This window comes from Schistocerca cancellata, chromosome 7, assembly GCF_023864275.1.
Source record: "Schistocerca cancellata isolate TAMUIC-IGC-003103 chromosome 7, iqSchCanc2.1, whole genome shotgun sequence".
Classification (NCBI taxonomy): Eukaryota; Metazoa; Arthropoda; class Insecta; order Orthoptera; family Acrididae; genus Schistocerca; species Schistocerca cancellata.
Window position 1 is genome coordinate 524504589 of NC_064632.1, and position 26740 is coordinate 524531328.

Below are 26740 nucleotides of genomic sequence, written 5' to 3' on the forward strand. Positions count from 1 at the left end.
ACATCACTTATCACAAAAGAAAAAAACCCACAGTTACAAAATAAGTGACTGCTTTGGATAAATAAATCACATAATGCAAACTGCTGTCATAGGTAATATTCTTTTTTTCATATCACAAACTGGAGAGTTCAACTAAATCTACTGCGATTCCTACTTTTGACAGCATAATTCATCTGGTACAGGAAGTAACATATTCCACAAATAATTCAAAAAGGGGGAACGTCTCGCTGCAAGTTGCCAAAATAGGAACAACAAAAGCATGGCTGTCAAAATCGAAATGAAACATACAAAATTATATTTACAGAACTAACAGTTCATTTCCTTTGGGAACAAGCAGGGAAATAAGCAGAAAAAAATAAAACTCAACTGGGTGAAGGGGGCAGAAATTCAGGACTCTTAATTGGATCTGGGCTTCTAAGTATTTCACCGCATTTCACTTTCCACACATACTTCTACGTCTGAGGTTTCTTATGTAAATTTTTACCAGTAAGAAGTAACTGTCAGATTTAGCCATTTGGTCTCTGTCAGTCCTGATATATATATGATCCCTTTCTACTTCATATTCTATGTCTCCATTTGTTTTATACACAGGGTTTATGATTTTATACACTATTATTTATCAAGATTATCTTCTTTCAGACTTAAATCTGTGTTCCAGACTGAATGTGACATCCAGCTCATTTTTTTTTTATGACAGACTATTCTGATAACATTTCTGAACCTTATATCTGCTTTATGAAAGAAATTTTATAAAAATGTTAAACGGTAAAGTACAAAACTTTCATAGTCTTACAATGAGAAGCTCTGTAAAGAAGCAGTAAAAATTATTTAAATGATTTATTGCAGGTGTGATGGAGACAAACTAACTAACCTACTATAGTTGGACTGATAATGCAACTAAAAATCTGCATTATTACCATTCATAAAATATCTATAATTTCAACTTTGATCATCTGATGAACATTCACCTTCCAAGTTCAGCATGAATGGATGCAACTGTGTTAGAAACAATTTACAACAGCAGTTACAACTCAATAATAATTGCATAGATAAAACTTTTGAAATTTGTAAGTTAAAAATATAGTGCCCAAGAGAAAAAGTGTAAAAATCAATTGCTTTAACATCTCAGACATGGAATCTTTGATGACCCATATGACAATATCTACTATGTAGTCAGGCATTTATTCGATATTAATATAATGATGGTAATGTCAATATTTTTTTTTTTCATTGGCGATGGCGCTTACAGATATTTTTCATTTACAGTACTTCTCTGTAAATTTCCTCTTCGTCTTTATGTTTCAAACTGGGAAATGCAGGCACTTCGCTTTCACAACTAGGCTAATTCAGAGAATTTATTTACAGCTAATGATAACTGATCAATTATTAACCAGCTACTTATTCCATCTAACGCACAACTGTGCTACATGTCAGAAGAGTGCTTAATCTGAATATTGAAGAAAACTATCATTTTTGAAAATCTTATCTTGCAGAGAAATTCCAAAAGGATATGGGTACGGATGATATTTATTTTTCTTTCTTGTCAGAATTTGATGAAGGCTGATATCAAAATGTGGAAAACAACAACATTTAAAACCTTTCAGGGAAAATACTGAAAACAGTTGCGATATACTAAAATTAAAAAAAAAAAAAAGAAATTAGATGAAAGGAACAGGAGGAAATTACCGACACGTTCATTAACAATGCATTTTGCCAATTAAGAGAGGATACTATGGCATTATTCCACGCGTTAAAAACTTACGCCCGGTTACAGTATTAACAGCCAACACACTAATAAATATGATCAGAGGAATCTTCACTCTTCCCGCAATCCTCACGATGCCGCGACAGACTGACAGAACACCTACAGCGTTCCTATGCCGCTAGCAACAAAGTCAATTAACATGTTTTTCGACTTCAGTTTGAGAAACCAAATCTAATTAAACGGACCTGTCCATACAATGATTGCCTACTCTAATTTTCGTTTGAAATGGAGTGCGAACGTATTTGTTTACCGTGGCACTATTCTTAGTCCATTCAGCGCTTGGTTCAGATGATATGCTCTGCTTCACGACTCATTCCTTAGTATAATGAAACAAAAACATGAACAAGTGATCAGTATTTCAATCAGCTTTCAGTTACTTACATTTTGTTTGTTTCTATGGCACAGCAACTAGCATTCTACGCAAACTGCACTACCTAACTGCAAGCTTTCAGGCACAGCGACATTGTTTATACCCAAAGATTACATAATAGTTAACGCGCCACAGTAGCGCAGTGCCGGGATATATGATAAACAACTAAGATTCGGGAACAGTAGCATGTCGCAATGCGTGCGTGTTTTGTAGGTACGTCAAGTGGTTGTGAGAATAGGCGACAGCTGTTTAGTAGTTGGTGCTCTGCAGGTCACAAAGATTGACATATAGTTCCAAGTTAGCAGCAGAATATTCCACCAAAATGTGACATTCAGTGATGGTCTAATGGTTTGCATATTTCAGTACAAAGGCAGGCAGAGCGCTATACAGTTCACGCCTCACTATGTATTTCACGACCACATAATTCTGCAACATGAACTAACTCCTAGAAAAGGGCGTCCTGTTCACAGTGACGAAATAAAAAACCGTAGATATGTCTACGACGATAACGCTTGGTCAAGACTATTTACCTTTGCATCATAAGAAAAAAGGATATACACTATCAATACCATTCGGTAAAGTGGCTTGGGTTACTGTTTCTTTGCCGTTGACAAGTTTTATTTTTTGTGTAATATGGTCAATATTGTTTAACTTTGAAAGATCAACCTATACGCACTGTCAGGTAAGATTTTTACTATAGATAGCTTCTTTTATTTGAGATTAACAATATATTCCAGCTGAGCTACCCCCTTCCGTCCTCCCCGCTCCCGACTACACCCCCCCCCCCTCTACCACTCAACCCACATTTAGCTACTAAAATATTTTTCCTTTCAACACTATTTCCAATTTTTGGCAGATGCAAAAATATATCTCTACTGATTGAATTACAAGCAGTCTTTGTTTCGTAATGAGTGTGTGCCATAATCATAAGGTAGACTTGTACACAGTTGTTCACATTATTCCGTATGGTTGGCCTACAAGGAGAGAATAATGCAAAATTTACGTATTGTATTTATGCCTCTATACGGCATCCATACACTGTGTTGTAGCTCCTAAATGAGTGTTCTTGGCAGAACCTAGAAGATGGTGTGGTTCACAAATGTCTTCAGATATTACTTGAAAAAGGGGATTTTTTCTCACAGGCTAGCTGCTGTATTGGTTTTTGAATTTCATCTATGTTTTCCAGATTGTTAGGATTCAACCACCTGTGCTCCACGGAAAAAAAATTGTTGATTGTCAGTTTTCCTCATACAACAACTTTTAATCCACAAAAATTGTAAGTCTGATTTGTGCCATGCCCCAGCTGCAACTTGCTAAATAGGCTAATCGCATACAGATTAAGATTATTCATAACAGATGTTTTAGACAGTTTATTAATTGTAAATATAAAAAACCATAAACAGTCACTTTTTTGAAATAGTTATTTATTTATTCCATGAACCAGTTTTGGAACCTTTTCAGGCCCATCTTCAGACAGTTTTCCAGAAGTCACATAGCTATTTCAAGCAGATTCTGAATGATGGCTCATTGACAAGAAGATGGAACATGTTTTATTGCATGACCATGAGTACTGTTTGTCAATTTGGATTCAAAATTTAGTTGTGTACGTGACATTATGGACGGCTTTTGTTGTTAGTGAGTATTGTTTATCTGGCTATTTGGATCTAACAGCAAAAGATGCCCATAATGTCACAGTAAGTGCAAAACTAAATTTTGGATCCAAACCAACAGATGAACAGTACTCATGGCAATGCAACAAAGCATGTTCTGTCTTCTTGTCTCTGAGCCAGCACACAGCACTATGCTTGAAACAGCTATGTAACTTATGGAAAACCATCTGAAGATGAGCCTGAAAAGGTTTGAAAACTGGTTCATGTAATGAACAAATAACCATTTCAAAAATGTGACTGGTTGCTGTTTTGGGTGTTTACATTTAACTGCTTACAGCTTCAACATTGTAGGAACCTGTTGTGTGACCTTAGTTTTGCTATTATGATCTGTACACATTCTTGTAGTGAGATTACTTCATGAAGTAGGAACTATTCATTTAGTGCACCAACAAATCAGTTTGCCCAGTGAATGGGTACCATACATGAAATGTGAATCTGGAAGATTCGGGAAATAACCATCTGTGGTTGCCACCACCTCCCTACAGTACTCGAATCTGTGGAAGTAGAAGGGGATACCGATGCTACTGAATAGATTTCATGTTGCAACAGTCTGTAGCCTACTCTAAATCCTTGACTTTTCCCCCATTTTGCAATTCAAACCTCACATTCTCTCCTCTCTTCCATTCCCAAAAAATTCAATTAGGCCTAGTCCAGAAGAATAGCATAATATTTTCCATTTATAGTTGTACTTGTTGCAGGCTAACCCATTAGATTTATAACTTTTGGATCCCAGGAGATAGTGGCTTTAACCCTTCTGGCAAACAAGATCCTCTTTGGCTCCATCACAACCTGTACTGCATTCACTGCTTTTTAATTTATACTCCCTGTCTAATTCACTATAAGAAATTTGTGTAAAATCATTTGGATTCTTGTTAAAATGATCCAGACATTGCGCCCCCTGAGTTTGTGTATACCTGTGTTTGTGATTTTTGGATGTCCGTTATGTGATGTCCTCCTTGTGGATCATCTTCAAGAGAAGGATGACCATGTTGAATGAAAATTCCCATTAGTGAACTACTGAAAATGAAGCAGCAGAATTCTTATAAATCTTTCTGAGCTGTTGGTAATAAATCATCCACACAGCCCAATTTGTTTAAAAAGGAATATAAAAAATCTATTCCAGGTATATAGTTTAAATTTGACTTACATATAGCATGTACACTATATGTGACAATATTAAGAAGAATCATTGCTTCTGTCTGCTTTTTGCAAGGGTGATAATTTTTCGCTTTTGCTGTCGAAATGTTGTTATGCTGTGGAAGAGAGAAAAAAAATAACACCAAACAAACCTATCACTAAGTTACATCCATCAAAAATTACAATGTTTGTCACATGTATTTTTAGTTTCTTCTTGCCCCCTTAATTTTCTGTGCCATTTTGTACATCGTCATTCCCTTACTATATCCTGAGAGAGCTTCAACCATATAACTTATTCCTTTATTTAGTCAAGTTGTGCAGTAAATTTCTTTAGCCTCATTAGGTACTGATACCTGATCTACTTATTTAATCTTCAACATTATTATATTGAAGCCCATTTCAAAAGCTCCTATTCTCTTCTTGTGTGAACTTTTTATCATCCAAATTTCACTTCCATACAAAGCTACACACCAGTAAGATACCTCCAGAAAAGACTTTCCAACACACATATGTATATGCTTGATGTGAAGATATTTCTCATTTTGAGAAATGCTTTTCTTGCCGTTGCCGGTCTGTATTTGATATCCTCTCTACTTCTACTTTCATCAGCTATCTTTTCTGCTCAAATAGCAAAATTCTGTAAAATTCACATATTGACTCGCCATTGCGTTTTGTGTAATTTGTCTATGATCTGTGCATTTACTGGATTTTATTGGTAGTGTTAATGAAATCCAGTTAATGCACTTCAGTGTCACAAGCTTTCTGAAACATTTATCAACTGCTGAAAATTGCCTGCGAGCAACCTATTTTCCGAATGTACCTTGCAGTTTTAACAATAATGTAATTTCGTGGATGGAACAATCTGTGAAACAAGGAAATCTCAACCAGTCACCTAAAGCAAACTGATGTATGGTGCAAAGCCACTTATGTAATGCATCATTAACTCTGGGTGTTTCCCCAGAAAGGTTGAAGTATGTCTTTGTTAGGCCTCTCTATAAAAAGTGACTACACAGATGTCATTAACTACTGCCCAGTGCCACTTCTTACTTTATTCTCTAAAATTTTTGAGAAGATAATATACTCCAGTATTGTCACACATTTGTCTAATAATGGTACACTTAGCCAGTTACAGTTTGGATTTCAGAAGTGTCAGCTATTTATTCATTTACTGACACGTAATAAAATCTTAGAAGGTAAAACATTACCAGCTGGGATTTTGTGATGAGATTTATCAAAGGCATTTGACTGTGTCAGTCACAACATTCTATTAAAGAAGTTAAGCTTTTATGGAATACATAGTTCAGAAAATGCTTTGTTTAGTTATTATTTAAGAAACATGATGTGGAAAGCTGTTCAGGTAATACAAAGATAGTTGGCACACCAGGGTTGAATCATTGGCCCGCTGCTCTTCTTGCTTTATGTTAGTGATCTACCATTTTATTTAAATCAGGAGGCAGAATTACTCCTGTGTGCAGATAATAAAAGCATTGTTGTGACAGAGGAAATAGTAAATTGTGTTTTTTTGTTAAAGTTGATGAATGGTTTTTCATAAATTAGTTAGTTCACTAAATTTTGAGCTGTCAGAAATATCCCACCTCATATTAACCTACTGCACCAACAAGAAATAATAAACAGGTTAGAAAATTATGTCATTATATGTGCATACTGTTGAAAACATAAACTGGAAAAAAACATATAGTAGACCTGCTAAAACCTTTAGCTTTGACTCTTTTTGGCATAAGAATAATTGCCAACTCCAGGGATATAGTAGTAAGATATTTTGCATATTTTCATTCATTGATGTGTTATGGGATAATGTTCTGGGACAAGTCCTTGCATTAGCAAAAAGTATTCATTGCACAAAAGAATGTAATTAGAAATGTATCTAGAGTTCACACACACAGCTTCAAAGCATGTTTACTCACTTACGAAATTCATTATCAACAATCCATTTGAGATTAACAGAGATATTCACAAGTGCACCACTAGAAGGAAAAATGGTCTGCATTATCCTTCAATGAATTTAACTTTAGCACAAAAAGGGGTGAAATATGCAGCTGTAAACCCTTTGACAACCTACCCATGGAAAGAAAGGTCTGCCAGGTAGCAGATGCATTCATATGTAGATGAAAGAACTTTCTCCTTAACAGCTCCTCTGTACGATAGAGGTAGTCTTGAAAATAGATAATTAGAATTTAAAAAAAAAAATTTAAATGGCCAGCATGTAGCCACCCATATAAATATTATTTTTCATTTTTTTATTTAGTTGTGTATACATGTTCTAGATTTGTCCTGTTGAAACAGTCCACTTCATGATGTGTCATGAATTTGAACTGTGAAACAAGTAACTAACTAGATGCCCGTACCAGAAAACAGTATTCGCACTAGCTTTCGAGCTGTTGCTCATTCGAAAGTACGAGTACAACTACTCAGAAACCAAAACATTCATTTTCACATTTGCAGCAAGACTGATTTTTGAATGTCTATTATTGATAACATTTTCTTGCACTGATGGACATGGGGAATGAGTAGGAAAGGACACACGAGGCAAGGAGAGGATGACAGGATAGTGCCCACATGGGGGGGGGGGGGGGGGGGGGGGAGAGTGATGGGAGAAGGCAGTACATAATCTAGATGGAGAAATGGTTGTGTGGGCAGATGGGAGAAGGGAAATTAAGGTGAGGCAGTGGTAAAAAGGTTAGTGGAGGTTTGGGCTAGCAGGATTGCAAGAGCACAAGATATGCTGGACAAATAATTCCCCCTTCCGTAGTTCAGACAAACTTGTGCTGGAAAGGAATATTCAGATGGCCCGCATAATGAAGCAGTTGTTGAAATCATTTGCATTATGGTGCATAGCAGTGTTTGGCAAATTTGTGGTTTGGCTGTGGCCATTGATGTTAGTAGACAGTTGGTTACTTATCATTTTTACTCTCATATGTTTCAATTTATGATTGAACATATTTATTTATGAGGGTGCCTGTTGCTTCCTGCTTCCTTAAAACATTTTCTAACCTTCCTTCTAACTTCCTAAATAGCTCTCTTTATAGTACCTACCACTTATTTCCATTATAACACTTCGGCTGTAAGTTTCCGCCTTCTTATTTTCAACCTTTTTAACTGCTTTTTCAGTCACTCCTTTTGTCTCCCAATCATCTAACTGTGAATCCCTGCTCGTTCTGCCTCAGCTAATTCTCGAAACTGTACTTTGCTCTAGCAAAACTCCAGTAACGCATCCTCTTTCCGAAATCTTATCTGACACATGGTATCCACATAACTGACTTACCATTAAAACTGGTATTATGGCCTGTCAACCATTCTGTCGCAAGAACCTTCACATTTCCTAATTCCATCAGTCTCTCACCCTCACCAATCTTGTCCTCCAAAATGATACAAACCAAGCTCAAACCTTACTTGACAGCCCCTACTCAATTCACAAGACCCTTACTCTGTGTGACCACAACTTCTTGAATGCTATTAATGCAATAGAAACTCTTGCCCTTTAACAATTCAAGCAGTATTATTCATTGGTTAAGGACATAATATTTCTAGAATTTACATTGAAGTATTAACATGAAGATAAACAGAGTTATCTGAATACAACACTGTACCAGTGACTGTTTGATGTTGGAAGCTGTCCTAGTTACCCCTGCCTCATGTCTGCATGAGATTACCTACAACCTAGAAAGAACCTGCCACTCTGAAACAACCCCCCCCCCCCCTTTTCTCCCCTGTCCTAGTTTTCCCTGCCTCATGCCTGCTTGAAATTACCTATTCCCAAGAAAGAAGCTGCCACTCTAAAACAAACCCGCCCCCCTCCTCTCCCAGGCAGTCCCTCATAGCTTCCCAGTCACATCTTACTGACATACTCTGCCTTCCAGAAGAACTTCCTCCACCATTCACGGAACTTCTGCTGAACACCTATTGTGTAACACTGTTGTCAATCTTCCTGCCAAAACTCTAACCCCTGTGGAAGTCTCAGTACTTTGTAAAGACCTCACCTTATTGCAAAACCTAAATTATCCAGGCTGGACTAATAAAGGACCTTCTTTTCTTTACTTATTCTCTGCATTTCGATCATCCAATACCTCACATAGAACCTTGTTTAAAACGGTTTCAACCTCCCTCCTCCACACAGTCATCTCCAGGCAGTACCTTAGGAATTCCTCATTGCTAACCTGGCCTCACTTTCATTTCTTAAATCTTTCTCCAGTGAGTGCAACATTATTCCTGTGGAACACACAGCTGGCCATAACCTAAAAACCAATCCAAACCTTATCCTACTCCTTGCAGTGGTGGTGAACCTTAGTGACTATGTGGCTGTAGGTATCTGGCAACATTATAACACCTCTGTATACAACCTTTACAGCCATGATCCAATCCAAGAAGTCCAACATGACCTCAAGCAGATTCTCGAGGTTGTAACTCCTGAAACCCAACACCCAATTCCATCTCCCTCCTCACACCAGCAACCCTTAGCACTCGTACCTTGTACCTACTCCCCAAACTCAACCTCACAGATCTCCCTGGTAGTAATCGTATTGTGGCTAGATCTAATGCTCCCACAGAACAGACCTTTGCCTTTGTTGACAAACATCTCCAAACTGTTATCCGTAACCTCTAATCCTACATTTAAGACACTGCTCACTTCTTTCATTACCTTTCCACTTTTCATCTCCCATTACCACCAGACTTCTTGTTGATCTCTGTGGATGTGACACTCCAAATATCTTGGAGAAGCCATTATGCTGAATTACAGGCCTGTAATTGTTATTATTGTCTGTGGTTTCTTTTTGTGCAATGGGGTGACCTTCAAAACCTTTAGTTTTGGGGAGGCATTGCTTAGTGTGTACCTGCATTTATCCAGAGCACAAACTGACCCTCTCTAAGGTAGGCTTATATCAGTTTCTCCATTCTTTTGTAAATAATTATGCCAGTATTTTGCATCCAACTGCTTGTATGGAAGAGAGTAAAACTTTGTGCTAGCACATGACCTACACACTTCCTCCATGATACATTGTGTAGGAGCTTTATATACAGAGTATTCATTTTAACTGAAGACATTGAACACTACACACTGGATCAAAAAAATTATAATTCCAGTTTGTTTGTCTCAGAGACGGGCGTCCAACAATACCACACTTGACATGCCATCCCACCCCATGTTGTGGATGACAGGGAGGAGCAACTTTGAAATCTTCAATGGGAATCCCCATTTTTTTCGGATTATGCTTCTATGGCAAAATCTACGTATGTTTTGTGTGAAGCATTTTCTTCGTTTCACCACAGATGATGCTCTAATTGGAGGAACAGAAATGGGTGCACAATCGTAATTTACGCCATGTTACTCAATGGCCTCTGAATATCCAATGGCACGTGGTACCTCAACTCCATGCTGTGAGGGTAGAGCAGGCCAATATTCCATAACTTCCAATTGGAAACTCCATTAGTAACATTTTATTCCTCTGACATCGAACAGGGGATTACTTGACATGCCACTGCAACTGTGGCTCGAGGGGAACACTACTCTACTTTTCTAATTAGAGTAATAGCTCAAATGTTGTACAACTTCAATATACTTAGTGATACGCTTTTCAAAAGACCATAGGTGGGACAGAAGCACAGGCGTTTATGATGCAGTTGTTGGCACTTGGTGGTACACAACATCTTTTAAATATCCTACAGACGGAAATCGGGTGACTTCAAATCTGGTGATATAGCAGGCCAATTAATAGAGCCACCTCTGCTGATCCACTGAGCAGTGTAAATAAGGTCTTAATACCTCTCATGCTTCCAGTGCGTAATGCGCTGGGCAACCTTCTTGCTGAAACCACATACGTTGTCGAACGTCCAGGACAACGTCCTGCAGCAGTACTGCTAATGTGTGTTCCAAAAACATTTCTTATTTCCATCCATTCAGTGTGCCGCTGATAAAGTATGGACTAGTGAGTTTGTTCCCCATGATGCCACATAACACATTAACTGACCAAGAGTGTTGATGATCAGTGGGGATTGTGTACACTCCAATAATGCAAGCTATGCTGGTTAACATTACCGTGCTTCGTGATTGTAGACTCAACAGAAAATAGTACCTTGGAAAAGAATGTGGAGGTCATTTGAATTTGTCGACATACCTATTTACAAAACACTACTCTGTTATAGAAATTGGCACCAAGAACTTCTTGATGCAGTGACACATGGTGTGGATGATACTTACGATGTTGCAGTATTGTGTCAATACTACCTACGGACGAAAAACTTTTTCAGTTTGTTATGGAATTTTACTTTGCTGCCTGTCAGACATTTTATATCTTTAAGTGATCAAAACATTTTTGTTGCAGCATTGTACACCCCTTTTTGTGCTAAAGACAACCTTAACATGGAGTAATGAATGTCATTTTTAATTCTGGTATTGTAATTATTAAATCATTTCCTTTTGAACTTTAATGGATTATTATAACAAACTTCAAGGGGGTATAAACAGACTGTGAAACAGTAGTCAGAAAGCCCAACTCCTTAAACAGATGTCTACAAGATGATTGTGGTGAGCGCCACATATTATTCTTGCAGCACATTTTTGAGCAATAAAGAATTTCTTTCTTAGAGGTGAGTTACCCCGAACATTATTCCGTATGACATGATTGAATGAAAACATACAAAATATATCAGCTTACTGATCTGTTTCTCCTCTAAGATTTGCAATGATTTGAAGTGACAATTTGGCTGAACTAAGTTGTTTTATGAGTTCAAAATTTGCTTTTTCAGTTTACATTCTCATCAATATTGGCAGCTAAGAATTTTGAAGTTTCTGCCATATTTATTGTTTCCTCACTATGTGTTGTAACCACGACAGGAACGGTCACAGGATTGCTGCTAACGAAAATGCGGCGGGACCAACAAGATGGACGAACGGGAATGGAAGGACAAGCACGACGACAGACAACTGAGCAAGACACCAAGATCAACAACAATGTATTAAGCAATGGGGTCACAAGAGATAACCTCACGAAATCAAAACAACGTCCACTCGTAAACGGGAAGTAAGCAGACGCAATGTAAACACGATATCTGTAAGCAAGATATCAACTGACTCGGTGCAAATTCCAGACTGCCTCACTGAGTGAGAGGCAACCACCTAAATACACGACAGGGTATGTTGTTATTGGCCGCTGGGACCATGTGCACCACAGTGGCACCCTCACATTAGACATGGGGCCAGAAGCACGTGCAGCCACAGCCTACGGCGTGACTGGTGCAGAGACCTCTAGTGGTCATTGAATTCCAAGCCGTCTGGCACGGATTCAAAACCTGTGGTGCTTGGTACCAGATCCCTCGCCCCTGAAACTTGCGCATAGGGGCGAAAACGCCCCGGACGGTGCCGCAGTGGTCGGCAGATTGGAGAAGACCTGGACTCGTCAACTGCCATTGTGAGGGAGGAAGAGACAGCTGACCCAGGGGCCAGGCCGTCGGAGGGAGCCTCCAATCCTTCTGGAGGCAGGCGGCAGGCTCGTGGGGAGGCAGTAACCTGGGACAGTGGCGGCAACTACATCTGTAGCAGAAGGATGTAGTGGAGGAGGTGGTGGTGGTGGTGGTGGTGGCGGGAGTCCTGCAGGGGTACGTGGGCGGAGCTGGTTATGATGGCAGTGCCCCAACCCTTTTGATGTCTGCACTGATGTCACACACTGCCCATGGGCCGCGATTACCATGGTGGGCGTCCAACCCGCCTTGCTCCCGTGTGTGCCGGCCCACATGGCAGTGCTGGGTCCGTAACGCTGAGAGGGCCAGGAGCGGGGGTGAGAGGGTGATGGCATCAGCAAATGAAGCAGGTTCTGCGACTGTCACTCAAGGAGGAACTCCACCGGACTATGTCTGTCAATTGGCGTGGTGCGATATGTGCTCAAGAACTGGGTGAGGGCTGACGTGTTCTGACCACCTTTGTCAACTGTTATTTAAATGTGTGGACAAGACTCTCTGCTGCGTCATTGGAGGAAGGGTGGAAAGGTGGGCTACAGATACCTTTGATACCATTGGTCTGACAGAAGTTGTGGAAGGAGGATGCCGTGAATTGGGGGCCATTATCGGAGACCAATGTGTGAGGCAGGCCCTCAGTGGCGAGAACTTGGGCCAGGGCCATGAGTGTGGCCCCTGCAGTGGTGTATGCCATTTGGACGACATATGGATATTTGGTGTAGGCATCAATGAGAAGTAACCACATGGACCCCAAAAATGGGCCCGCAAAATCGAGATGGATGCCCCCCTGCGGGTCTGTGGGTTAGAATAGGTCCTAGGTATTCCTACCTGTCGTACGAGGCAACTAAAAGGAGTTTCACACATTTCAACCTTTATGTGATGGTCCCCTGTAGGATTTGACCTCCATCCTTCAAAATGTTCCTGAAGAGCAAGCCAATTGGGGAAGGGCGCCTTACAAAGTGCATCGTGCATTGAGATCTTTAGCCCACTTTCTCGTTGTCGCATTGCAGTCCTGCCCATTCTCCATCTCTTGGGCGAGGACACCTTCCTGGGTGCATTTTCCACCATGCACTATGCAGTGTCGATTTATTCATCGACGATGACCATAGACTTCTTTGCACATGATATCCAGCATGGTAGCCAGTCCGTTGTGGTGTGGTGGGGCCGCCATGTACCCTGTTCATTGTAGCCCGCTGACCACACAGGGATTACTCTGCTGATGCCTATGCCGTTAACTCCCCACGTATGCCAAGGGGTAGATGCCCATCCCCCTGGGGCATCGGGACTCCCGACAATGGCCATCGTGCCAGGTGGCCTTTGCTGCGGCTGGGTGGCGCCCATTGGTAGGGCCCCTGGTTGGAGTGGGTGGCATCAGGGCAGATGACACGCAATGAAGCGTAGTGCGTCATCTCTTGCTGGTGGGGAAACACCAGCAGTCTCTAAGTGATCGCGAGTTCAATTCAACACACAGAAGTACGACCCCAAATCATTCCCCTCCCTGGCACACCATGGGAGGAACGTCAGGCTAAGGATGGCAGCAAATCTTATTTGCCCCAGTACCTTGTATGTTCGAGAGCTGATGGGAAATCTTTCATGACGATGAAGCCTCAGTTTTTTGTTGAGCATTTAGAGGACAAGTTCGGGGAGGTGGAAGGCTTGTCCAAAATGAGATCTGGGTCAGTCTTGATTGAAACAGCATCCTCTGCCCAGTCATGGGAGTTACTCACTTGTGACAAGCTGGGGGATGTTTCTGTAACCATCACACCCCATAAGAGCTTAAATATGATCCAGGATATCATATTTCACAGAGACCTTCTTTTGCAGTCTGACGATGAGCTGTGTGCCAATTTAGAGCGGCGAGGTGTACATTTTGTCCGGCGTGTCCACCAGGGTCTGAAGGATAATAATCGGGTTGCCACCGGTGCCTTCATCTTGGCCAGTGAGGGTGATACATTGCCCGAGAAGGTCAAGGTGATGGTCTACTGGTGTGATGTAAAGCCCTATATCCCTCCCCCCATGCGGTGCTTTCTGTGCTGGAAGTTCGGCCATATGTCTTCCCGCTGTACTTCCAGTGTCACATGCGGAGATTGTGGATGCCCATCACATCCCAGTACTCCATGTGCCCCGCCTCCCATCTGTGTCAATTGCGAAGAGCACCATTCGCCTTGCTCGCCTGACTGCAGGGTTCTCCAGAAAGAAAGGAAAATCATTGAGTACAAGACCCTGGACAGACTGACCTACACTGAGACTAAGAGAAAATTTGAACGCCTGCATCCTCTGCATATGACATTGTCTTAAGCTGCCGCTACAACAGTTCTGGCGAGTCCTTTCTCCTGTGTACTGACTCATTGATCAGCCTACGAGCTATCAACCAGTGGTACCCTCGCCACCCTCTGGTAGCGTCCATTCAGGAGTCCATCTATGACCTGGAACAGTCCCGCCGTTCCGTGGTGTTTGTGTGAACCCCAGGACACGTCTGAATCCCCAGCAATGAACTTGCCAACAGACTGGCCAAACAGGTGATGCAGAAACCGCTTCTGGAGAGAGGCATCTCCGAAGCTGACATGCGTTCTGTCATACACCGCAGAGTTTTCCGGCTGTGGGAGACGGAATGGCACAACAGCACGCACAATAAACTGCATGTCATTAAGGAGACTATGAATGTGTGGAAGTCTTCAATGCAGGTCTCTTGCAGGGATCAGTTGTCCTCTGCCGGCTCCGCATTGGCCATATGTGGCTAATGCATGGTTAACTACTCCGTCGCAAGGGCCCACCTCAGTGTCGCTGTGGCTCCCAAATGACAGTCGTCCACCTCTTACTGGACTGCCCACTTTTAACTGGTCTGCAGCAGACTTTTAACTTCCCCTGCCTTCGGTGTTGGGTGACAATGCCTCCACAGCAGCTTTAGTTTTACATTTTATCCGTGAGAGTGGGTTTTAGCGCATGTCCTTTGTCCCTCTGTGTCCTCCACCCTAGTGCTTTTAGGGTGGAGGTTTTAATGTGTTTCAGAGTGGCTGGCTTTCCCTTTTTATTCTCGTGGTTGGCCAGCCACTGTAATCTACTCCTGCCACTGTAATCTCCTCTCGTGTTTTACTCTCTTCTGTTTCTAGAATCTCTCTGTTTTCTTGTCTTCATTTGTTCCTTTTAGTGTTCATTGCCTTCTCTTCATTCTTGTGGCTTTTCCTTTCTTTCCTTTTTGTATTCTATATTTCGTCTGTTTCATTCTCACATTTGTGGCATTGTTTTATTAGGAACAAGACCGATGACCTTCACCCACCCCAAAACCAACCAACCAACCAATCAAGATGGATGCGATCCCAGGGCCATTGAGGCACAGGCCAGGGTGCGAATGACTGAGGGGGGGGAGAGGGGGGGGGCCTTGCCTGGTGACGCGCGCACACACACACAGTGCACCCACGGACCAGGCAGTCAATATCACCATCAATGCCGGGCCAATACACATGCTGGCAAGCCAAAACTTTCATGCGGGACATACCCCATTGCCCACGGTGTAACTAACTGAGCATGTGATGTCGAAAAGCCAGAGGGATGACCACCTGATGGGCATCCAACTCCATGGCCAACAGAAGAACATCGTCAACCACAGAGAGCCTGTGGAACAGGTGGTGCCAGAGGTTGAAGTCAGTCCACATCCGACGAGTAATATAGGAGGGCCAACTGTGGACCACATAGCGGAGAACCTGCCTGAAGATAGGGTCGCGGCGTTTAGCCATGGCAATGTGAGCAGCCATAAGAGGCAGACTGTCCATCGAATCCCAGCAGGTGGAATAAATGTGAAAGCAGAGGACCTCCAGTTGGTCAGACACAGGAACAGGGCCTGCTGGGAGACGTGACAAAGCGTCCACATTAGCATGGTGGGTGGTGGGCTTATAACGGATCGTGTAAGTGTAATTCCATAAAAATAATGCCCAGTGCTGGAGACATTGAGCCGTCCTCTCTGGAAGGTGAGAGTGGGGTCTGAAAAGTGTAACTAAGTTTTATGGTCCGTCAGGAGGGTGAAATTTGCCCCAAAGAGATAGATGTGAAATTTTTGGATGGTGAACACTACCGCCAGGGCCTCCCTTTTCAATCTGGGAGTAGTTCCATTGTGCTGGGGTTAACGTCTTAGATGCATAAGCGATGGGATATTCTGAGCCATCGGTGTTCCTATGTGCGAGGACTGCCCCAATGCTGTATGCCGATGCATCAGCTGCCACAACCAAGGGGCGGTCGAGAGAGAAAGGAGTAAGGCAAGGGGCAGACTTCAGCATTGTCTTTAAACAGAGAAAAGCCTGGTCACAGGCAGGAGTCCAGTCAAAAGTCATCCCTTTGTGACTCAAGTGATTGAGGGGTTGAGCAATGGAGGCAGCTTGGGGTAAGATCTTAAAGTAATAAGTAATCTTGCCCAAAAACACCTGGAGTTCAGATAAGTCCTTGGGACGAGGAAGGGCCTCAATGGCCACGACATTGTGATCCAAAGGATGAATGCCATCTTTGCTAAGCCAGTGGCCTAAGTATTCCACTTCCAGGTGAAGAAAACAATACTTGTCCCACCAATAGTGTAAACCTGCAGATTGCAGAGCATGAAATAAGCTGCTGAAGTTGTGCGAATGTTCCTATCAGAAACACCCGGTGACCAAAATGGCATCCAGATAATTCACGCAGGCGGGGATAGGCTGCATAAGCTGCTCCAGGAACCACTGGAAAATCGCCGGTACCGAACAGACACCAAATGGAAGGTGCTTGTACTTGTATAGGAAGGTCCTTGTACTTGTATAATCCAAAAGGTGTGTTGATAAACATGATGTTCTGGGAATTGGCATCCAAGGGTAACTAGTGGTATGCCTCAGCCAGGTCGATCTTAGAAAAGTACTTTCCCCCTGCAAGCTTGGCTAGGTCTTCCTGTCGGGGAATGGGGTAAGTGTCTACTAAGGACTGAGCATTGACAGTAGCGCCAAAGTCCCCACACAGCTGAAGGGACCCATTGGGTTCCCGTACAACCACGAATGGTGTCGCCCAAGCACTGTATGTCAGAGGCTCTAGAACGCCAGCAGCTTGGAGCCGATCAAGTTCCCTGCTGGCCGTAAGGCCACTGGAATGGGTGTGGCCCAGAAAAAGCAAGGCTGTGCATCTAGCTGAAGTGTGATGTGTGCCTAAAAACGTGAAGCACACCCTAGATCCAGTGCAAACAATGATGCAAAAGCCAAGCACAGATCATCCAAGTCCTGAAAAGGATCAGTTATGGGAATGACCTTAACTTCATCGGAAATTGAAAAGCCAAACAGTTGAAATGCATCCAGGCCAAAAATATTCGATGCCAACAGATGTCGACAACAAATAGAGTAAGGAGCTGGGAAACATGTTTGTATGTTGCCTGGATGACAAATTGTCCACAAAGGGGAATGAAACTGTCGCTGTAGGCGACCAAATGCTGAGAGGGAGGTGACAGTGCAGGGGAGCCCAGGCGGGCATATGTTGCAATATTAATCAGGGAGACAGTGGTCCCAGTGTTGACCTGAAAACCAACATCCCCAGTAAAAAGACAGAGTGTGAGGAATAGCTTCCATGCTGATGGGTCCTCCAGCAGGACGACCGATTGCAGAGCATGTGCTGTATCCTGAGGCCCAGTAGGGGCAGGACAGGAGCAAGTCAAGCAACTACAACAAACAGATCAGATGTGGCCCTCCTTCTCACACAGCGCACACGTTTTCCAGCGGTGGGGGCAATCAGCTCGAGAATGTGTGGTAAAGCACTGTGGAGAAGATGGAAGTGGGCCGCGCAACTGGTGACGAGGGGCGACAGGAGGTTCTGATACCATAGAGACATATGGCATCAAGGAGGAGTCCCAACAGCGCTGGCATCTGTTAGCTGGGCCACGTCTACATTGCAAGGGCAGAACCCACAGAGACGTATCGATTGCTGCCACTTGCAGCCGCGCCGTGAGACGCTCGTTAGCTGCCTGAGCAATTTCAAATGAGTGGGCAATGCAGAGAATCTCCCCCAATGAGGGATTATTGAGTTTCAATGCTTCAGGATTGGGAGCTGGCTGAACCACCACATCCCACCACATCCCAGATCTGGGAGTCCACATACGAAGCCTTACACTGCTGATTGGTGCATGTAAAATCGCATCGACAGCTGAGACCCTGCAAGTCCATGACCCAGGATGATATGATTGACCAGGCTGTTTATGGCATTGGTGGAACTCCAGCCGAGAGGTGACCACATGGTAGCACTATGAATAATAGTTTGTCAGCAAAAGGCATATCTCCTGGAAAGAGAGAGCCACAGGATCAGACAAGGGTGCCAACTTGTGGAGAAGAAAGAATGTGTCTGGGGAGGCCCAAGGCAAAAACAACGACCACTGCAAGGGGTCACCTGTGACTTGAAATGTGGTGAAATGTTGTTTCATTCATCCATTGTTGTTTGCTAGTCTTCTTTAGCATCATTAAATGGTGGGAATGACCGCAGACATGGGAAAGCATTGGACACCCGAGGACTCGGAAGCTTTTGTGGTAATGTGTCCCTGGCATCGACTGTGTCCGTTAGCGACTGCATCGACTGTTGTAAGATGTCTAACTGGAGCTGCTGCTGCTGCATGAGCTGCTGCTGTTGTTCCAGAAGGCAGACCAACTTAGCATCCATGCGAACAACTACTACCATTTACCTCGTCGCCAAAATGTTGTAACGGTGACAGGAATGGTCGCAGGGTTGCTGCTAACTAAAATGCAGCAGGACTGAATGGGAGCGGCCCTCGAGCAAACAAGATGGACGAACGTGAATGGATGGACAAGCATGATGACAGACAACCGAGCAAGACACCAAGATCAACAACTAAGTATTAAGCAATGGTACCACAAGAGATAACCTCACGAAATCAAAACAACGTCTATTTGTAAATGGGAAGTAAGCACACGCAACGTAAACACAATGTCTGTAAGCGAGATACCAACTGACTCAACATGAATACCAGACTGCCTCGCTGAGTGAAAGGCAGCCACCTAATTACACGACAGGGTATGTTGCTATTGGCCACTGGTACCACGTGCTCCACAGTGGCGCCCTCACGTTAGGCTCAGGGCCAGGAGCACGTGCAGCCACGGCCTAAGGCGCAACTGCTGCTGAGACCTCTAGTGATCATTGAGTTACTTGCAGTCTGGTGCAGATTCAAAACCCGCGGCACTCGGTACCAGACTGTGACTCTTATCTGTGCTGTAGTACCCTTAGATGCACAGAACTGAATATGTTGTGTCTTTTTAAAACTGAGGGTGAGACCATTCACAGAAAACCAGGTTGTGATACTATTGGAAGTGAAGTCCCATGCTTCCTGACAGGGCGTAGGGGAACGATGCCGCAAGACCACAAGCTGCAGACATTGTTACTATTAAGAACATTATATACCATTTCTTCTTACATTGATTACAATAGTAGTTTCATCTGCAAAAACAACTAATTCTTCTTCAGGTGTATTAGATGGAAGATCATGTACATGTATAAGGAACAAGCGTGGACCTAAGATTGAGTCTTGGGGAACTTCATATGTTATTTCTCTCCAATAAGAATTACTTTCCTGGATGGTTTTGGTTAAATCACTAAGTACAGCTTTCTGTATTTTTTGGTTAGATATGACTAGAGACCAGATTATATGCATTTGCATATTTGGCCTCTTTTGACCGGTTATTGCACATTTTAACTAAAAACTTGTGATGATGCATATTTTCGCTCTATGTTTACAATATTTTAAAAATTTAGATGGGCAGTCTCTAGCTCGATCTAATTTTGATGTCTCTCAGATTGACTGCGACCTAGAGCTGCGTGCAATCACTAACCAAGAGACCGCTGCCTAGCAAAATCATTACAGAAGAGAAACAAGAAGAGCCAGACAGTCAATGCTCCTGTGCCCGCACCCCCGGTTAATTCCCTCCGCTGTCATACCATACGCATTGGCAACAATTAAATTAAACTAGGCAAGCTTTTAGTCGCATACGTCGTTTCAGTTTAGCTTTTTATTTACTTGCACACAGTTGTACATGTTTATGACGTGTAGTGTGTAATGTGTTGTGCGCCATGATGCCCAAAAAATGAAACATTGTTTTGTGGATAGCTGACCATTCTGGAACCTTTACATATGACAGAATTGTTTTATATGGTCGAGTTTGCAAGAAAAACATTTCGTGCAAGAAAATAAGTTTCAAATAGACCAGCATGTCAAGACAAGTCTTCATATCACAGGAATGCAGAAGAAAGGACCACGGCAACAACTTCTGATAGCAATAAGTTGCAGTAGCAGGAATTTGTCCGAAGGTAACCATTAAAGTCAATTTAACATGGATCTATGTGACGCATTCATTGCAAGCAATGTTCCTCCTCACAAACTTACAAGCCCTATCCTCAGAGGCTCTCTGCACAAATATTGCTTAAATCAAAATATACCAGATGAATCAACATTGCATAAAAATTAAATATCGACAATTTATGTAGACGTTCTGTAAGAAGTACCCAATGAACTCGAGGACAGCATTATCTGGATTTCAGCTGTCAAAACTACAGACATTTCTGGGCATTACATTGCAAATGTAATTGTTGTTGCTTGAAAAGAAGAGCCTTCTTCTTCCTATTTAGTGGCCTACAAAAAACTACGACCGCCAGATTTGTGAATGAGTGTATTAGAAAAATATTTCCAGAATCTTCTGCAGATGAAAGGGTGTTTGTGCTTATTTCAGATGCTGCTCCCTATATGATCAAAGCAGGAAAAGCCCTCTCGAGTATTTTATTCCAATTTTATTCGTGTGACGTACTTCGCTCACGGAGTGCATCGCCTTGCTGAAGAAGTCCGTTCGACATTTGTGAATGTAAATAAACTGATTTCATCCACAAAGAAAGTGTTTCTAAAGGCTCCTGCTCACATCAGGACCTACAAAGAAAAATGACCAAATGTGCCTTTACCTCCTGAACCAGTGGTGACTCATTGGGGTATGTGGGTCGAAGCTGTGTTGTATTACAGTGAACATTTCGAGGCGATTAGAGGGTAGTAAACGACTTCGATAGTGCAGAGGCTCTGGCAGTTTGCCTGTGCAAGGAAGCTTTTAATGATTCCGGTATTAAAAAAAGGCATTGCTGTAATTAACATTCCTTTTTCCCATATACCTGCAAGTAACAAAAAGGTTGAAAATCAAGGTTAGGCATTTAATGAATCTATTCAGTTAATGAATAAAATTATTCTAGTAAACTCCTCATTGCTGGAGGTATTCCCAAGAAAACTTATAGACAAAATTTGAAAACATTTTAAACTACAACCCAGACTTTGAACCCTTGTGCCAAATTGATAGTTTTACCAGAAACAATAAGTGCCAACATAGCACCCAAATTGAAATACTGCCTTGTGGTAGGGATGCAAATGAGGGCGATTGGCTACCTCCTTGCCCCTGCTGTATCAGCTGCAATAGTGGCCATGCTGCCACCTCTCAGGATTTTCCCATGTATCTTGATGAGTGGGCTGTACAGGAGATCCTGGTAAAGGAAAAAGTGCTTTACTCAGTTGCTTGCTAGTTATTGGCTAGTCGCAAACCCTGCTTTTTCCCATCTGGGACCTATAGTTCTGTTCTCGTCACCCCTCACTCCATGAAGGACGTGGCCATGCAGACATGCAACATCAAACTCAGCTCTGAGGTGATGAAATCACCCATTGTCAAGGTAGCATCACCATCGACCCTGTCCAGGTGTGCAACAAGCCATCAAATTCTCACCTCAAGGAGCGAAGCCACCAGCTACACAAGAAGTAGGCTGGAAAGGACAAAAGGAGTACTCCTCTGAAGACTTCTTATGTCTCTCCAGCCAGCAACACCTGAGTCTTCCTCTGCTAACCAGAAAGGCTTGAAGAAGTCCACCAAAGGCAAACGGTCTTCTCCTTCACCGACTCGAAGATCCTCTTCGATGCTGTTGCCATGTGATACTTTAGCCCATCTGGCCTCCATGTCACCGGTGTACACCACCAACCATTTTTTTGCATTGGACTCCACAGACCGACAGCACAAGCAAGCCGATGCTTCTGTGCACGTCATGGACCAGGATCCTCCACAGGCTCTCTCTCAGCTGCCGCTTGGGTGACACACTTTCATTTCTTCGTCATCATGACTCTCATCCAATGGAACATTCATGGCCTTTGGTCCCACAGAGAGGATTTATGGCTGCTTTTAGCATCACAGCATCCCATTGTACTCTGCCTTCAGGAAACCAAATTGCGTCCTCATGACTGCTTTGAGCTTCCACATTTATTCCCAGTTGATTTTAACCTTCCAACTGAGGTTGGCGTTCCATCTCATGGTGGCGTCATGCTGCTCATGTGGGATGATGTTCATAGTCAACCCATCTCCCTGACTACCCATCTTCAAGCTGTTGCAGTTCATCTTTTCCTTCCTCACCTGAAATTTTCCCTCTGTACCATTTATGTCCCTCCGTCATTAGATGTCACCAGGGCAGACTTCCTTCAGCTTTTTGGGCAGCAACCTCCCCCATTTCTGCTACTCAGTGACTTTAATGCATACCATCCCCTTTTGGGGTCTCCCAAAACCTGTCACAGGGTGCCCTCTTGGCTTATGTTCTTAATCGACTCAACCTCTTCTTCTTTAACGATGGAGCACCCACATTCCTCTCAGACTCCTTGCACACCTATTCCCATTTGGACCTATCCTTCTGTACTGCCCAGCTTGCCCATCGTCTTGAGTGGTCCATTCTTTCTGACACCTACTCGAGCGACCATTTCCCAAGTGCCATTCTTTTGTTGACTTCTACCCCACTTGCATGCATGCCCAAATGGCAGCTTACTAAGGCTGACTGGTGGCTTTACTCCTCCCTGGCAGCCTTCGAAGAACAATATTTCCCCAGTTGTGATGACCAGGTGGAATATCTCACAAACATTATCCTTATTGCTGCAAAACATTCCATTTGTCACACTTCCTCTTTAACATGCCGTGTCCCAGTCCGTTGGTGGACTGGGGCATGCCACAAGGCAATTCACACATGGAGATGTGCTCTCAGAGTTTTTAACCATCATCCTACGATGGCAAATTGCATTCATTGTAAATAGATACATGCAAAGTGTCGCTGTGTTCTTCGGGATAGCAAAAAAGCTGGCTGGATTTCATTCACTAGTTCTTTTAACAGTTCCACCTCTTCCTCTGTCGTGTGGGCCAACCTCTGGCAGCTCTCTGGGACTAAGATTCATTCACCAGTTTCTGGCCTGACAGTAGCAGACGATGTCATCGCATACCTAAGCCCGATAAGGACAAAAACCTTCCTTCTAGCTACCGCCCCATCTCTCTCACCAGCTATGTTCACTAGGTGATGGAACATATGACTCATGCCTTACTGTTATGGCGGCTCGAGTCTCGCAATTTACTAACGAACGTGCAGTGTGGACTTCGAGTGCGCCATTGCAGTTGACCTTCTTGTTACTTTGTCCACCTGTGTCATGAATGGTTTTCTGCAGAAATACCGAACTGTGGCCGTGTTTTTGGATTTGAAGAAGGCCTACAACACCTGCTGGAGAACAGGTATCCTCCATACTCTACACGTGGGGCTTATGTGGTCGCCTGCCCTGCTTCCTTCAGGAATTTTTAAAAGACCAAGTTTTCAAGGTGCATGTGGATTATACCTTGTTGGACACCTTTATCCAGGAAAACGGTGTGCCTCAGGATTCATTCCTGTGCGTCATCCTCTTTGCTATAGTCATTAACCCTATAATGGCCTGTCTCCCGCCAGGCATCTCCGGCTCCCTTTTTGTTGATGATTTTGCCATCTGTCGTATTTCGCCATGGACCTGTCTCATTGAGTGGCTTCTTCAGTGATGTCTTGATCGTCTTTATTCCTGGAGCATTGACAATAGCTTTCATTTTTCTACTGACAAAACCGTCTGTATGAATTTCTGGTGGCGCAATTGATTTCTCCCACCATCTTTACATCTTGGGCCTTTGCTCTTCCATTTGTTGAAACTACGAAATTCCTGAGGCTCATGCTCAATAGGAAACTTTCTTGGTCCTCCCATGTGTCTTACCAGGCAGCTCGCTGTACACGGAGGTATGGGGCACGTCCCTCTTCTCTGTTACCTCCTGGAGTCCACTTTCGGCACTTGCTCTGGCGGCCTAACTTCATTCTACCTCCAACTTTTGCAGTGGGTGTGAACTCTTCACCACCTTGGCTTCGTGAAATGGCCCGGTTAACCTTGGCCTCCGTTTGTTTCCTAATGACACTACTCCAGCCTTGCTCTATTACCTTCAGTTTCATGACCTTCGCATGGAATTTCGCAATAGTACCTTCGTGTACACTGATGGCTCTCGGGCTGATTGTAGTGTCGGGTGTGCCTTCATCATGGGCATCCATGTCTTTAGATATCAGCTTCCGGCACACTGCTCAGTGCTTGCAGCCGAGCTTTGTCCTCTGCTCACACTCTCTCAGTGCCCTTCAAAGTTTATGTGCGCTGTACACCACCAATCCCTTAGTGAAATGGCTCCAGGAAAACTGTCACGTGCTCGCTCTTGGTCGAGCCACTGTGCAGTTTATGTGCGTTCCTGGTAGTGCCGATCTGCCAGGAAACAAGGCTACTAACGCTGCTGCCAGGGCTGCAGTCCTCGTACCTCAGCCTACTAGTTCCTATATTCCCTCCAATGATCTCTGTGTTGCTGCCTGTCAGGTGGTGGTGTCCCTTTGACATCGCCATTGGTCCTCCCTTCAAGGTAATAAGTTTAGGATTATTAATTGTCTGCCAGCGGCTTGTATGATCTCCTCTCAGCCCTCACACTGGGAGGAGGTCATTTTAACTATGATGCATATTGGGCACTGCCTGTTTAGCCATCGTCATTTGATAAGTGGCACTCCCCCACCAATTTGTACACATTGCGCCCAAGTTTTAACTGTCTGCCACTTCCTGACAGAATACCCATTTTTTTTAACCATTTGCATTCCCGCTTGTGTTTGTCATCTGAGTTACTGGCAGTTTTAGTGAATGACGTGCGGGCCGTTTACTGTGTTTTACCTTTTATCCATCAAAGCAATATGGCAGAGGCCATTTAATTTTTAGTTTTGGACCTCCGTTTCCGTGTGGTGTTTGTAGTAGCCCTTTCTCCACACCCCTGTTTTTAGCTGTCTTCTCTTACATCGATTGGTATTGGATGTATAGTTGTTTATTAACTCCCCTCTGTCTTTGTGCTCTGTAGTTTTGACTTTGGTGCCTATGTCTGCAGTTGTTTTTGCCCCTCAAAAGAAAAGAAAACAAAATGAAACAATGATTGTTTTTCAAATAAAATATTATGGAGTTTTTGAGCATGCCACAGAACATGCAAACATCTCAGTCGATATTGTACATATTGATTGTTTCGCTGCATCTTACTCACATCACATCCACCTGCTACTGACAACAATAGCAAAGAAGGAACAATTCTTGAAACATGGCATGCGTCCCCATTTTGCAAATTTTTAGAAAATAATCCCAGAAAGGCCCCCTTCCTAACCGCTACCAGCAAGTATTCAGAAAATGATATCAGCATTATAAACGTACAGATTTTCGCGTGGCCGGCACTCTTCCTCATAATAGATATGCACAGGTTCGACATTGAGATATAATGCACGCAGTAACTACGATGTCTTTTTACTATCTGATCTTGCACATTTCTACACTTTTCATGCATTTTTAAGCTTTTTTTTTTTGCATATTTTAAGGTTTTCATCATTCATATAATCCGGTCTCTAGATATGGCATTATCCATTGGTTGGCTGTGCCATCAGTCCCATAAAACTTCAATTTATCAGTGAGAATACTGTGATTAACACAGTCAAATCCCTTAGATAGATCCCAGAAAATATCAGCAAGTGCTGTTTTATTATTTAGTATTTGTAAAATTTGCTGAGTGAACATTAAATTTCATTCTCTATAGAGCAAATCTTCTGAAACCCAATCTGTGATTTGTTGAGAGTATTATTGTTGCTGAGGTGAGGTACTACTCCAGACTACATCACCTTCGCAGAGAGTTCGGAAAATGATTTTAGATGAAAATTCATTTCAACATTGGGATTCAAACCAGTTACATCTGAATATGTCACTGCACTGTCCAGTGTTAGTGTCCATAACTTTGGATAAAGATTAATATTTATTTTTAATTTCATTTTCAAGGCGAAATTTCCAATAATCATCTGCATGAAACTTGTCATTACGTTGCCACACAACTCTAACGAATTTGTGCCATATGTTTCTATACTTATGCCATGCCCATCATTTGTGGCAGTATGTTAATGGATAGTTGCACAAATGGTCCATATTACTTACTCAAAAGCATTTTT

At 42.9% G+C, this 26740-nt stretch overlaps 2 protein-coding genes across 2 annotated transcripts in view; one reads left to right on the plus strand and one right to left on the minus strand.

Moving 5' to 3' along the window:
- The window catches only part of LOC126092624 (WW domain-binding protein 4), a 102492-nt gene extending 100228 nt beyond the window's left edge, over positions 1–2264 (minus strand). Inside the window, exon 1 of the mRNA XM_049908343.1 lies at positions 2147–2264. Coding sequence (XP_049764300.1) covers positions 2147–2148 — 2 coding nt within the window. The 5' untranslated portion in view covers positions 2149–2264. The remainder of the gene's footprint in view (positions 1–2146) is intronic.
- Positions 2265–2343: 79 nt separating this feature from the next.
- LOC126092626 (post-GPI attachment to proteins factor 2-like) overlaps positions 2344–26740 on the plus strand; it is a 55951-nt gene continuing 31554 nt past the window's right edge. The window contains exon 1 of the mRNA XM_049908345.1: positions 2344–2817. Within this exon, the coding sequence (XP_049764302.1) occupies positions 2629–2817 (189 nt within the window). The 5' untranslated portion in view covers positions 2344–2628. The remainder of the gene's footprint in view (positions 2818–26740) is intronic.